We start from the raw sequence: 15,922 nt of genomic DNA on the forward strand, positions 1-15,922 counted from the left end.
TTTCTCATCAGGTAATCGGGAAGGGTTGCACATTTTCCTCCCCTCTAGGCAGTACTGACTGCCCCCACTGCTTCCCACCTCCCTGCCCCCTTATCCATGTCTGTTTTCAAGGGGATGCAGCTTTCTTAGCCCAGTGACCTGTGTCCATCCTCAGCTGTCATTCGGACCAGAACCATCGGTCCCAGCAACAATGCTGGCTGGGAATGTCAGACCCCAGAGTCCACCGTAAAGCAATATAACCTTGAGACTTAAAGCAAATAAACAGACTATTGACATTAATATGGATTTCTAGTCGCATCTGTTTTGTCTCCAATGCCCCCTCCCATCAGACTTCTAAATCATAACAGATCTACTTTGAATTTAGGACAAGCTTTTTGCACCAGGAAATGGAAACTCATCATATTTGGGGGCAAACCTCCTGCAAAGAGAGTATAAACTTACCAGTCCATTAAAGTAAAAGAGAGAATTTAAAGGCATTATATTCACTTGTGGAGAGAAAAGGTTCTCTGACTCCAGTCCCAAAATGATTTTGAAAATAAAAAGATGCTCAAAGATTTATGGTAAATCTTCTTAACCCAGAAAGATAATTATCTGTATAATTTCTATGCGCGCGCACACACACACACACACACACACACACTCACACACACACTCACACCTCTCCTAAAGCTGATGCTAATAAGTGAGGATTCCCAAGTGGCATGTAACACGTGCTTAATAAACAAAAGTTGAATGAAGGAGTTGTATTGTCATCACCACTTAACAGATGAGGGAATGAAAGCTGAAAGGCTCAACTATTGCTTAAGCAAGTACAGTTAGTAATGGCCCAAGATGGGGTATTTGTCTTTAAGCATTGTTTTACTACTATCACCTCTCAAAGGTGAGGCTCAAAACTCAATCAACATCTTTGTTGTTATCTCTCAAAGTGAGCTGATAGCCAGGACTGACACTTAACAACTGTGTTAGATCCTGAAACTTTGGCTCTTCGTTGGAAGGTATAAAATCGCTGTTTTTACTACTGGGAAAACATTCTAACTAACTGAAGTTTTCAAAAATAAAGTCTGAATGACAGCATAGACCAAAGCAGTCTCTCCATTTGCCATGGATAAATGGTGGTGGACAGAGACTTGGCTTGGGCGGTGAACACATGATACAGTGTACAGATGATGTATAATTGAGCTCCTGAAACCTGTATAATTTTCCTTAACCAGTGTCACCTACTGCGCACTTGCCTTCTAACACTAAGGAAAAAAACCACAGTAGTTCCTTAAGCGTGCTTTCATCCCATTAAACACATTTTCATTGCACAGCAGATGTGTATTTTTTAATAAGCTTGAGAGAAGCAGGCAATGTAGAGTAATAAACAGACACCACAAAGGGTTCTTAGTATGACTACCCCAAAAGATTACAAACTAGAGAAAATATTACAGCTAATATTTGAAATACAGAACACTAGTATGGGAAATATTTATTAAGGTTGCATTTTGTATTTTCCTCAAAGATTAGGTCACATTCCTATGAATAATCTCAAATAATGGTAATCTCACCAATTACCTTGTACCAGGATTTGTTCTTTAACACTTTACTATATTACAGTCCAGGCTACACCTTAAGAAATGCCAGCATTAATTCTATACATCTTATAGGATTTGCCAGATGGTATAATAGTACATGTCAAAATGTGGGGAAACCTGTGAGTATTAACACTATAATAACATAGAAGCCATCAGACCACATTTCATAGTTTTATTGAGACTTTTCAGTTTTAATTGCCTATGGTAAGTACAATGATATCAAGGCTCTGCTGTTATTATCAATAGCAGATGCAAAGTTGGCTGCCATGCCTTGGACATACACACACACACACACACACACACACACACACACACACGTACAAACAAACACACACACAACATTGTACATTCCTGCATGCAAATGTATAGGAACATTGTACATTCTTTTTATTAGAAACACAATTGTGCACAATTAGTTTGGAATTTGTTAAGCTACCATTGATTTATATAAACCTGAGAAAGCTCAAAAAGTCAAGTAACACTGTTTCCATATCGCTCATTCAATGTCACTATTAATCACAAAGAAACCCAGTTCAATTATCTATATTAAGTCACAGATAATATAAAAATAAACATTTTTGCAAAAGCACAGACTACAATTCAAATTCACAAATTTCGATATGTCACGTATATCCCCCTTCATATTAATTTGTAATGACGTGTATAATACAATGTACAACAGAATAAAAATGTAACAGAATTCAGCAGCCAAATATAATACAGTTATCACTATTAACACTTGGAATTAAAGTTATCAACTGAAAAAATGAAACATTAAAATTAATAGCAGTGTTAAACTTGCTGGTAGTGTGTTACTTAGAAACTCCGTCGCAAAGAAATTAAGATTATACTATTTCACCTTAAAAAGAAACACAGCACAGAAATTTAAGCAGAACTAAGCACAGTAACAGATTACACCAGCTGTCTTCTTCTATCCCCATCTCCCTAAAGTTTTTCTCTAAATTCTAATGTTGCTTCAATAGTGCCCAACCCACCAGACTTCTAAGTGATTCTACTTTGAAGTTAGGACAAGCATTGCATTGGGAAATAGAAGCTCTGATCATATTTGAGGGTACAATTCTAAATGTCCTGAAAAGACAATATCAACTTTTCTATAATTTTATATACAGACCCAGATGTTTTCTATTTGCTATTGATCTGATAATAGTTTGACACCAAATTGTGTCTGTATAGAAAGAACCCTAAATAAAAAGTTAAATGTGCAAAAGGGTATCTAGAGTAAATCAATTATATCACAAAACAGATTTCCCTATTTTAAATTAAAAAAAAATCTGAAGACAAAAATTTCAAGATACTAATATTCGAAAAGCATCATAATATACAATAATTCATTTTATGTATGTATCATTTATTATGCAAATATACTAGTGCAACATTAATATTGTACATTGTAATAAATATAATTTACATCAGTATGTGGGATCTTTCAAGAAAGTCTTTCAATCTGTACAACTGAAGAACTGTAAGCTTCATTAATAAATACTATGATAGTTACAATTTGATCAGCAAAATTAAAGCTTCAATAGATCTCTTACTAGTTACACATCTTTATTGTCACCGGTCCAATTCCAGCAGCTCTAAGCACTGTTATCTTTTGTATCCAAAGGCAGTGTAGTGTACTGCCAGCATAGATGAGAACACTTACAGGACATAGGTCCACATCACAATTGAACTTTGTAAGAATTTTTAGCCAAGGACTGGAATTGAAGAATTCTGTAAAGTACAGTAGCAGATTTCATACATCGCTGTCTGTCTGTAGTTTTAATGTTTCCACATCCCCCAAAGCCCCAACAGAGAGCTGTTATCCAACCTTTTTATTCCAAAGAATGGTCTTGGTCTTGAAAGGGTCAAGAGTTCCGTAGCTGGCCGAGTAGCAATGCCGTGGTTATAACTCTGAATTCTACACTCATGCTGTATCTCTTCTTGGTTTGTCTTTTTATCATTTCAATGCAAACTTGTTCATGTTCTAAGAGTCAAAGATGTAAGTTGTGTGCCATAAGACACCTTGAACTTGGCAATAAAATAGTTTTGTATTGTGAAATTTAGTTAACTGATAAATCCCATAATTTTAGCAATTCTTTCATCAAAATGCCAACAGGCTTCTGCCTTTATTAAAATACTTATTAATATCATCATAGGTCAAGAAGCAGATTGTAAGATCACTGCTTCATCCTGACCCTCATTTCACCTTTAGTGCACACAGACTCTTCCCAGAGACCTCTTTTTGCCTGGAAGGTGTCAGTGAGATCATTCTTGTTACTATTTGACATGCATTCACATGCCACCATTGTCTACTGCGGGATGTACGAAGCTAAAGAAGAAATACTCTGGAAAAAAAAGAAACATGCCACGAAGTAAAAGGGCATTTCTAGTCACTGTCCACCTCCTCCATGGACCCACGCTCTGCAGTAAAGTTCTCCGGAAGCTGAAACAATGTACATAACGCGTACTGTAAATCAGCTGGACATCCTGAGACCTAAAAGGAAAAAAAAAAACTAAAGTAAATGATGAGGAAATACTACAGAAATGTGTGCCGGTAGCCTTTGAGTTTAAAGATGGTACAGGCTTTGAAATTTCCATTTTGTTCAATTTCGTGATACTAATCTTGTCTCACTGAACATGTTGTTTGAAAGGGACAGCACAGTAATAACATAGGTTTTGCTTCTTTTTTGAGGGTTCCAGACAATGCTGTAGGACCCTAACCAAGTGAGAACACAGCTAATCTTCTCCTTCTTCAAAATGAGTAGCTGCAGGTAAGATATCTAAAAGGGTTCTTCTACAATAATTCTGTGCATTAACACTGAACATGCAAAAAAGAACCACTTTCTAGGAAGCTAAATACAGCTTTTCTTCAGTGGTCTTAGTGGCCTGAGACTGGATAAACTGAAGTAACTCTTAAGAAGAAACTGAAGGTCTCATAAATTTGCAACTCACTCAGGCACTGCACAAACTGAAAGCAATCCCCGACTTACCTGTCACTATGTCCCACAGGTGCTTGCCTTAAGACACAAACCCAATTATTTACTTACACAGTGATTTCAAACAAGTTATTCCACCATGAGCTGCAGACTCTGCTTCTGCTGTTGGCTTTATTGGGACTAGTTTTCACAATTAAACATTCCTTTGCTACCGGATTTATTTGTTTGGAGCTATAAATTGTGTTACCTCACCCCATTATTCTACATTATATAGAATGTTAAGGCTTTTTAAGGGCTAGAAATGCAGCAATTCAATATTCATTGGAAATTGCTATTAAAATTATTGAAGTATTTTACAGATTTCTCATTAATGCTTGGCAGAGAAAAAAAATGTAAAACAGCGGTATTCTCTTACAAACTATTAGTAGTGTGATTAGTCATTTCTACAACTTACTTTTCACTGCTGTGGTACCTTAGGTACTAACATTTCATTCTCCTTACTTCCCTTTCTCATATATTTCAAGTTTTTTTCCCTTTAAATAGGAGGATATAAGATCTAGTAAAGGATTGTAGCTTCTCATTCTATCAACACAACCCACATGAATTCCGCCTTCTTTTCATATTGCATTTAATGTTTCCCAACATTTCAAAGAAGCAAAAAAGAACCTTTAAACCATGATTTTTAATTAAAATTCTTAATCTAAAAAGTCTCCTTCCCGTTCCCTGCTGCCTCATACATTTGAGAACATGCTTGTAGGCTATGCATTGTGATAGACTGTCAACCACTGACCCTCTGATAATACCATCCTCCTGCTCAGCAACCCTCAACTTGCTAACAGTTATTCAGCTTTAGTCTGTGATCTATCTGTGATTTTTCAAAATTGTTTTTACAGATGTGAGGGAGCATTTGCACTGGAACATAAACAAACTCCTGAGGCATTGCACAGCAGTGATGCAAGTCAATGTCTTTATCACAGGAAGTCTAACAGAGTTCATGGTGTTTATAAGGAAAGTACAAGCACTTTGATTATTTTGAATGCATTTCCCCCATAAGATAATACAGTCTCCTCCCCCAAAATGTATACACACTTTGAAGGCAGTGTTTATTAAAATACACTTCAATTTCAAAATGTAACAGAATGTATAGCTCTCAGGTGTTAAAGTGTGTATGCATTTTTTTGGGTCATCCTGTATAGGCAGGCTTCCATCATCAAACACTTAGCACCCAACATATAATAAGCAGTTTTCTGGAAAAAAATGGGAAATGACTTTTTAGGCTTTTAAATTCATTGGCTTTACTTTTCCATTCAAATCTCTAAGAAACTTAGCTACCACCTGTGCTGATAGGCCCGGAAATAACACCCAGCTGAGACCTCTGTTCATCTGATACTGAATGAATCGAATTCAGTGTTTTGCTATATACCAGGCTAACTTTAAGAATGTGGAGTTTCAACTTGTTGCCACCATGGATTATTAAAAACATTAAAGACTGGATGCATCACAAACTCAAGTTTCAGGTCATCAGTTTTCCTGGAAAAATTATTAATAGCAAAATAGCTCTAGTACTCAAGTGCACTTTAAACAGAAAAGCTTGTAAATGCTAAAGGCAGAAGAGCAGGTAAATGTTTAACTGGGATAGTATCTTTTTATTATGCATACTTCTGGGGAGAAAGAAGGGAGGCCTTGAAAGCAAACCCAAACAAGCTAAGTGTGAGTGTGGACATTTCCAGTTCTTTTTTTTAAACTCACTAATTTCTGGGTTTGATTTTTCTCTAAACTTTTAGAAACTTAAAGGCGGAGGACAAAGCGCATGGCTCTAGCAAGCATCCTACCAGGTTACATCAGTGGGTGTTTGGGGATTCTTGCGTCTTCACAAGCTGGTATCTCCATTCTGCTTGAACTCGGATAAAATATTGAGGGTCATGTCTTCACTCTTGGACTGCAAATTTGCCTCACTTCTTCGGGAAGCTTTCCTGGTCGCCCGGGAGAGCCTCCTTCTGAAAGTGTCTCCTGCCAAGAAATAGAGTATAGGGTCCACACAACTGTTGAGACTTGCAAGACCTCTTGTCACCTGATAAGTGGCATACACCCTGTCATTGAAAGCACACATTTCTGGGGTCTGAAAATCCAGCCGAGCCCGCAGATTCATCGTTTTCATGACATGGAAAGGGATATAAGACACACCAAACACAGTCAGTACAATAATCACCAGGTAAATGGATTTCCTCCTCAGAGGCGAGTTGTCCAGGTCTTTGTAAATCAAAGCTCTCACAATTAAGCCATAACAGCCCAGGATCAGCACCAAGGGGATACAGAACATGGCCACGGTCGTGCACATGCTGTAGATGAAGTAACTTCGCAGGTACTCGTCTGTGGTGGTGTCGTAGCAGGTGATGGTTTTGTTTTTCCGGACCCCGGTGCCCGAGTAGAAGAGGATGGGGGAGATGCCCAGGACCACGATGAGCCACACCAGCACGCTGATGTAGACAGCGTTCTTCTTCTTGAGCCTGCCCAGCGACTTGAGCGGGTACACCACGCCGCTGTAGCGGTGCGCGCTGATGCAGGTGAGGAACAAGATGCTGCCGTAGAGGTTCACGTGGAAGATGAACCTCTGCAGCTTACACATGGCATCCCCGAAGATCCAGTCGGTCTTGTTAAAGTAGTAGAAGATGAGCGCGGGCAGAGTCAGCACGTACAAGAAGTCAGCCACGGCCAAGTTGAACATGTACACGGAGATGCCGCTCCACGGCTTCATGTGGAAGACGAACATCCAGATGGCCACGCTGTTGCCTAGGAAGCCGATGATGAACACCAAGATGTACACGATCGGCAGGTAGAAGAACTGGAAGCCCGTCTTGGTCAGCGAACATCTGAACGAGGCGGCGACCGCGGCGGTGGAGGCGATCGTGCTGTTCCCCCACGGGGAGCCCGGGCCGGCCAGAAAGGCAGCGTCCGTCCCGTTGGGGACCGCCGAACACAGCACCTCGGCCATTCTCTCGTCCCGGACTTAGGCGGAGGCTCCCAGGGGCGAAAGGCGGCGAGAGGGCGGCGGCGGCGACGGCGGCGAGGGGCGCAGCGCGCATCGGAAAAGCGGGCGGGCGGAAGGGAGCGGGCACAGGGGATCCCCGCGGGAGGGGGCGCGCGGGGGTTCGCCCACGCCGGCTCCGGCCCCGCGTCCGCCGCGGGCCATGAAATCCGCCAGAGGCTGGGACCGAACCGGGCTGGCGGGAGGGCCAACAACTTCCCCGTCCGGCTGGCAGCGCCGAGGTTACACAACAGGGCGCGCAGGGCACTGCCGCCGACAACTTTCCGACTGCGCTTTCCCGAGGGGCCGCGGGTCTACGCCCGGGGCTCGGCGAGACCCAGCCAAACTCACTGTGTCGCGCTCCGGCGTGGGGAGGGCGTTCCCCAGCCTCCTTCCCCGAAAGATCAACTTCGTTTGGGCATCTTCCTCCTCCCCACCTTGCAAGTAGGCAGCTCGGCTCTGGGGCCCGCGCCGCTCCCGCGTGGCTGCAGACCCGTGAGCTTTTGGATCGCGGCCGTTCGCCGTCGGTACCGCTCCCGGACCCGTCTCGAGGCCCTGCAAGGTCCCGAGTGCAGGGGGCTGGCGGGAGAGCGGGCTCCCCGCGAGGGTGGGCGGAGTTTAGGCTCCCGGGCGCTCCGCCGGAGGCGAGGGGCGTGCCTCTCCGGAGCCCGGCCGGATACCCTCCCGCGATCTGCAGGGCTTTCGCCCTCCAGTCCGAGGGGTCTTCTAGGAGCGGGGGTCCGCCGTGGCCGGGGCGCTCCGCTGCTGCCCCGCCGATGCCACCCGAGTCTGCCGCGAGGACGAGGGCGCGCCCGGTCGGGGTTGGCTGCTGGGGAGCGATTGGCCCGCGAGCGCTCCCTGCGCTCTTCCGCCAGCTATCTCGGCAAAGTGAAGTTGCTGACACACAGGAAACCCTTCTGACCGCTCAGAGCCTCCTGCCTGCAGCCCTAGGGCCCACCCGTCCGAGGCAAAAGTCTGCCTCTAGGGCCCCCAAGAACCAAGCCAGGTGTTGGCAGGTTCCAAGCAGCCAGCAGTCCCCGCTGGGGACGCCCTGGCTTTGCCGGGTGCTTCTGCACCGAGACCAGATTCCTTGCACATGCAGGAACCTGCTACTCCAAGAGAGCCCAGGCTTTTAAAGGAGAGAGGGTTGGGAGGGGATGGGGGAGTCTCTTTCTGCCCTTCCAGTCTGCCTTTTCCTTATTTCAATATTGATCTTATTAATTAATTAATCAAAATTTAATAAACTGGCGTCATTGGCAACATCAACGTGAGAATTTCTAAAAGGGTCTAGTAAAATTCTTGGTTTATACTTCACGTTGCTTCAGCACAATTTAACGTGATACCTATCACCTACCACAGCCCAAGCTCCCCAAATTCTCCAGTCCAGTACATTTCATTAAAGATCAGAGGCTGCACTGCAAATAATTCAAAATATATTGTTTTGGAACTAAGTTGAGTATTAAATACAGCTTTATGTAGGAGAGATGTAAAGGACACTTAAAACTCTAACGTGCTTAAGGTATGGTTTGGGGTTTTTATTACCAATCTTATGTCTTTAGGTTACAACGATTAGTCACAAACATCTCTAGTAAGTACCTTAAGTATATTGGTTCGGGCTTTCTTAAATACTACCTTTATTGAAAAACTTGTTTTCATGGCTTGAATGCATCAAAAATTTAGCAAATACATTTAAAAATTGTATTTAAGTTTAATTGGAAAATAAATGAGTTATTAGCTGTTCAGGGAAATATTTCAGTGGACCCAAACAGGAATATTACCCAGCACTTCTTGACATGAACTAATTAGTGGAATATTTTATGTGAAATATTTACAAAGGCTTTTCTCTTAGATGAAAATAAAATCTGAAAAGAAAATATCTGTGAAATATATACCATAAAGATTGCTTTCTGGCCCTAGATGTTACATGATAAATTCTCTTTAAAAATGCTCAAAGGAAAACCAGCCCCTGGCTTTGATACCACAAAGGAAAATTCCCGACAAGACCCAGATGGTCCTTTAGAGGAACCCATATAGAAAGGACTGCATCCAAACACGTGGTGTTGGGAGCGCAATGGTATTTTGAATTGTGGTCAGTTGAATAGCATGAAAATAAATGATAAAACTAGAATGAATAACTTAAGTAAAGGGCATGCATGCAGTTGTTTTGAAAACAACTCTTAATCGAGTTCAATGCTACTGGCCTCAATTTTCTCATCTATAACATAAGAGAGTTGGATTTGATTATCTTTTTATTTTTCATTCCAGTCTCCAAATGAAGTGATTCTGTAATTCTGATCCCTAACATGTTTGTATTGTTTCATTGGGATGGTACTGACTGGGATGATGTTCCATTAAGAGAGAGAAGGAAGCAAGGAAAACCATTAAGAAGAGTTCCATTGGTACTCAGTGGGCCTGAACTCCTCTCTGCTTTGCATTTTTCATTTTCAACATAAGCAATATGTAACCTCACTCAGAACTCTTTTGCAAATGCATTAACTCATAATGTGAGTGTTTTGAAATGTACACTTAGTGCAAATACCATTAAGTACATTCAGAAAACTTGACACTTCATTAGGAATTTGGAGGAGACAGTTGTCCTGAGTGTACCAAGGTCTTCTTTTTAATGATATCAAAGAGGTAAATTTTGGTGTGTCTCAGTTGGTTGAGCACTGTCACATGCACCAAGAGGTCACGGGTTCGATTCCTGGTCAAGGCACTTGGGCTCCATCCCCAGTAGGGGGCCGGCAAGAGGCAGCTGATGTATGTTTCTCTATTTCTTTCCCTCTCCCTGCCTCTCTCTCTAAATTCAATATAAGCATATATATTTTTTAAAAGTAAATTTTATAAACACTGTTCTACATTCAGCATATTTAACTACATATTTATGTTTGTTATATTTTAAATCAAAATTGTGCCTTATGGAACTAATTTACATGAATTCACTTATCGTTTGTTGATAACTTTTTATTTGTAAAACACTGTAGACTTAATGAAAAAAAAAATTAAACTCCATCTAAGATCCAATAACATGTCGGTATTTATTGATATTTGAATACCAATTATAAATGCCATAAAGGTATGAAAAGAACATGGTGTATAAATTTAAGCAACTTTCCCCAAACTCTTTTTATGCATTTGTTTTGTATTTGATTAATTATGTAAGTGCTTGACTTCCAGTTCTCCAATTTAGTTGGAAATACGAAGAACATATATAGCTAACCATAATAATAACACATAACTTCTTATATACTTAGCACTGTGCACATCATACAAGGATTATCATCTTTAATCCTTAAAAGTATCCTATGATGATAATTGACAATTGTATTCCTATTTTATAAGTGGTGAAACTAAGGCACAAAGAGGTTAAGTAACATATCCATAGTCACACAGTAAAACTGGGATTTAAACCTAAGCCATCTACCCCCAAAGCCCACACATTTAACCACTATTCTATGATGTAATACACACAAGTACAGCGCACTGATAGAAAAATTAACTTTTAGTGACCACTACAGTTGAACATAAAAAGGGTTATTCCTGGAAGCCTTGAAAGATACTGACTGTCAAAGAGTCTTTCAGATGCTTCCCAGATGATCTACCTCTCTACTTACGCTATTAAAAATAGCCAACAATTTATATATGATCTGAGAAGGACACATAATCATGGGGAGGTCAGATCTGTTTAGCCTCAGACTCGTAAACAAAAATGCTGCCCTTCTTGTGTTGACAAAGATTCTCATAACCATTGTTAGAAAATCACTCCTTTCTCCTTCCTTTAAGTCACAGAAAAGCCAGCGGTCATTGAGAATCATTGCAAACATTCTAATCAAGACCACAAGCATAAGAAGAAAAAGAAAACTTCTGATAAACTTAAAATATAAAGTCTCTTAACTTTAAAGTTGAGACTAAGAAGTATGCGATTAAGTAAACATACCACTACGAATGCTAACCCTGATTTGGGTGGCAGAAGAGAGTGCCAATGGGCAGGACACCTCGTATGATTTTGCAGATCAGAGGCACTGAGGCCCTGACTTAGGAGTTAAGAGCATCCTTTGAGAGGTCCCTCCAAGTATAGTAAGATGTGATAACTTCTGAGATATACCTTAGGAAAGGGAGACTCTTTTATTACACCGAAAGAAAATAGGAGAAACAAATGGAAGAAAGGGAATCACAGCCAGTGTCCCCCAGTGAAGTAGGAGAAGGCCAAGGTGGAAGGGAAGTGGATGAGGCGCATACGGAGGAAGAATGAGAGGATTGTCCTGTGCTGTGAAGGGCCCAGCTGCTCCTATAAATTATGCACTTGTCATGGATCCAATAAGTAGACTTCCTGAAATTTATTTCATTAAGAATCACAGCAGGGTGGAGGACACAGAATAGGAGACAGCTGGGTTACTCCAAGGTTGAAAGGAGGAGAAGAGACCAAGAGAGCAGGAACGCCCTGGGAAAGAGAGAGAAGGGGAGACAGAAAGTGGGCGGTGGAGGCCGAGGAGGAAAGTGCAAGAGGGGAAGAAGGAGAAAGCCAGGTGCATGCTCATAAATAGGTAGAGAGATCTTCGGAAAGCTCACTAAGCTTTGCTTTTCCACAATTTAGCTTTAAATCTGGGTGGGTGTCAGGGGAGGGATATGGGAGGTGGTGAGATGATACAGGCTACATGTTCCTGTGGTCAGAGTAATGTCCCTATTGAGTATTTGCTCCTTGGCAGATAACCCTGGCTTAGGTTTTCCATCTGCGCCCTGTCACTGGCAGGAACCTGCAAAGTCCAAGGCCATTTAGATCTTCCATCCTTCAGAAAGTTTCTCACTCCCAGAGCGCTCAGGAAGTTGCTTTCCTGTATTCCCCTTTTAATATTTACTTCTCTTATCCCCATCCATGTGAAGCCTTTAGTCCCTAGTTTGGGGCACTTTATAATATTTTCAAAAGAACTTTTTAAAATCCAGAATAAAAGTCTCCAGTCCTGGCTTTGTAGCCTCAGTCTTTCTCAGATCATCCTTATCAGTAAATATCCCCTTTCTCTCTTTGCCTCTGACCTCTCTGGGTTCACTAAGGCATGTCTGCCAACATTAACTGGTGGCAGATTAGAAATGCTATATTATATGCCAGTTCTTCTACAGTTTCTTTATACAGTTAGCTTTTTAAGAAGACAGGGATACAAATGTTCATAAAGCCTGTGGGTGCACAAATATCTTTAGAGCAAGATACCCATATCTGAGGTCTTACACCATAATCGTAGACACATATAAGGTTTCCATAGTAGCAGAAAGGATAAGAATATGAACTTATTTAAGTTATTTGTCATCATCATTATATCCACCATAAATAAATTGTTAATTTGTGGTACATCCATATTTCGAATATATAAGCTAAATTCCAAATAGGCAAATGAAAATCATGTATAAAAATTAAGAGATACTGTTTTCTTATGTTAAGTCACATCTTCCATTAGCTCAGTCCTGGGGTGTTGATTTCAATCATGTCCTGAGTGCTTCACATTTTTCAATGTTAAAGTTGATAGCAGAGTTGTCACTCATATTTCAGATTTTGAAAATTGGCTCTCTGAAATGTTGATAACAAGAGTTCACCAGTAACACTCAAAATGTGAACCAGCTTTAAAAATAGTGTCCATTTTATAATCTTTTTAGGTTAGATTCTTGTAGAAAGGCTGGCAGGATGGACTAACCCAGAGATCCTTCTTACAATGAGCCAAACTTTGGACACCATTCTGGAAAGATACCTGAGTGACCAAAGAAAGCACTCAATTAGTTAACATACTAAGATGAAGTATCCCAATTTCTTGTCTATGAAAACAATAAAATAAAATAAAATAAACAATATAGAAACAGTTACTTGTAGTTGACAAAGAACCAAAATAGAGACTAGATAATGCTTCAAATTGGGGAAGTAATTGGTTAATCCTTGTGTTTTCAGTGATAGGGTTCAGCAGAACTTCAGCATCTGACATTCTGATCTTAATTTCTCAGTTTTAGTTCTAGACACCTGGTACTATAGCTAAATATTTAACTTAGAGACTGCATCGTAGTCACTATAACTAGTAAGTAAAATACTCTCTTCACTCACTAGCAACATTTACTTTGAGTCTCTAAACACAGTGTCTCAAAATTGAATCAGCACACAGATCATTTGGGAGATCTCACTGAAAGGCAGTTGTAGATGTGGGGTGGAACCCAAGATTTGCATGTCTAACAAGTTCCATTTGCTGTGCAAGCTCCTCATCCAATCAGTACACTCTCTGAGTAGCAAGAGTTTATATGATCTTGCCTGACATTGCTTTGCTAGGTCAACTTAAAACTAATGTAGCTGTTCCAATCCAGCGACTAAAATGCCTTAAAAGTTTAGGAATCTTGAACTGTGGCCTACCAGTGTCATCGCTATTTGGAAGGCTTTTTATGTATTAGCTCATAGCACGTGATTTTGGAGAAGACAGAACTGGGTTCAATGTTCAGTTAGGGTTATTAACAGCTGCATAACTAGTCACATTGCCAAACCTGTCCTGTGTCAATGTTCTTATCAAATCACCCCTACATCACAAGATAGCTGTGAGGATGTGATCATGTAAAGTGCTTAGGATTGTGCCTACTACATAGTAAATGCACAATAAATGGTAGCTATTATTGCTATGGTCATTGTCATCGTTATCATTTAAAATACTGTCATTGTTTTTACCTTGATAAAGGGACATTTGCATACAAGAAACCAAAGCCATTATTAGAAGGGTACAGGAGTGTGTGCTTCACAGGAAGTGGACAAAGAAACTCAAAAATCAGGGGGTTTCTGTTCTCTTTCTCTATTTAACCACATACTTTTCTTTCCCTCTCTTCTTCTTTACCTCCCTTTCTTTCTCCTTTTCCTTTCCATCTCTCTGCTGATGACTTTTCTCTCTTTCTATGTGGATATGACTCAACATGGCCACTCACAGCTTAGTATTATTTCCAACAATAAATTGCTAAAGAAAGAATCTGGATTGACATGATTCAGTTCACTTTGGCCTTGAGGAGAAGGGGAAGGGTTGAGCAATCAGAACCTTCTTCCAGGGCTGAGTGACAGACGAGAGAGAGAGAGAGAGAGAGAGAGAGAGAGAGAGAGAGAGAGAGAGAGAGAGAGAGAGGTGGGCTACTTCTCTTAGGAGGCAATATGGGTGCAGGGAGGATGTGATCAACTAATAGAACAGTTACCGCCAGTGTAGAATGTAATGTGAGTATGAATATGATTGATGGGTAGGGGAAGGGAGAGGAGTAAGAGAGGGGTTTTAGGAAATGCAATTGTAACAGGCAAGTCCAAAGTCTGGAGGCTAGAGGACCATGCCTGTGGAGAGCCTGCTGGAGCCATGCAGAGCCTGGTGGAGTAGTTAGTGCTCCAAGATTGGTGAGAGCAGGCCCTAGGAGCTTACTGTTGTGGCCAAGAAGATGGTGAGAGTCAACTACCAATGAGAGTACCCAAGTGGAGATCTGCAGAGCAAATGGAAGAGCTGAGCAGAATGAATTGACTAAGAAAACAAGAGGCAGAAAAATACTGTTGTCCCTTTTATTTTTGTCTTTGCTAACGGTGTAAGGAGGAAAAGTATGAAAGACAGTAAGAAGACAGTAAGAAAGAAAGAAAGAAAGAAAGAAAGAAAGAAAGAAAGAAAGAAAGAAAGAAAGAAACTCTTTGCATTCCTACTAGAAAAATGGAAGTCTTCGCTCAATCATAGATACTAGTAACTTAAGAGATTCTGATTCCATTAAGGAAACGAGCCCAAGGCATGGTAAGTGCCACAAGGACTCTAATTATTAATTCATTTGGGAGGAGCTTAAGGGACATATTCACTGTAATTTGAGTCTCTGGAAACAAGGAGTTGACATGAGCTTCAGAGCAGCAGAGAAGCTGAATTTGGTTTCGATTAAGAGTGCCTCAGGAGAAAGTGGAAAGCAAGGCTGGAAACTCTTCATGGTGGTGATTGCATTAACCAGTCATGGCTGAAAGCTCTGTTCATTCTTCTCAGGCATGACATTTTGGCTGTAGGATACATTATAGTTTACTTTAGCAAGGTGCTATGAGAGAGTAGCATCCCCAAAGTAGCGGATGTTAAAATGAAAATGGCAGACTGGTAAGGGACTGGAGCAGAAAGATGTATGTGTGAACAGCGAGGCAAGGGGAAGCCAAACCTCACTACCAACCCAGTGCTTCTCATTTAGGGACAAAGATTATTACCCGCATGGAAATCCTCAGAGATGTGCCAAAGGTAGACCTACGGAGTCATGAAGTCAGTGTTCAGTAAATATGGAAAAGTGATCCAGGGATGGAGGATAAAGTTGATGTCCATAGTTAGTAGAAATAAAAATAAAATAAAAACAAAGAAAGTGAATATTTGTATATAGTTGTGCCC

The 15,922-nt window shown here is 41.0% G+C and overlaps 1 protein-coding gene across 1 annotated transcript; it reads right to left on the reverse strand.

Annotated features, from left to right (window-relative positions):
- Positions 1-1,938: 1,938 nt before the first annotated feature.
- P2RY1 (purinergic receptor P2Y1) lies at positions 1,939-8,356 on the reverse strand. Its single transcript, XM_080657433.1, has 2 exons — positions 6,346-8,356; positions 1,939-4,071 (listed from the first exon to the last, which is right to left on the reverse strand). Exon 1 carries the CDS (start codon positions 7,503-7,505, stop codon positions 6,384-6,386), a length of 1,122 nt encoding a protein of 373 aa, XP_080513559.1. The 5' UTR covers positions 7,506-8,356; the 3' UTR covers positions 1,939-4,071; positions 6,346-6,383.
- Positions 8,357-15,922: the final 7,566 nt, after the last annotated feature.

This window comes from Plecotus auritus, assembly GCF_963455305.1.
Source record: "Plecotus auritus genome assembly, chromosome: 2".
In the NCBI taxonomy this organism is placed as follows: domain Eukaryota; kingdom Metazoa; phylum Chordata; class Mammalia; order Chiroptera; family Vespertilionidae; genus Plecotus; species Plecotus auritus.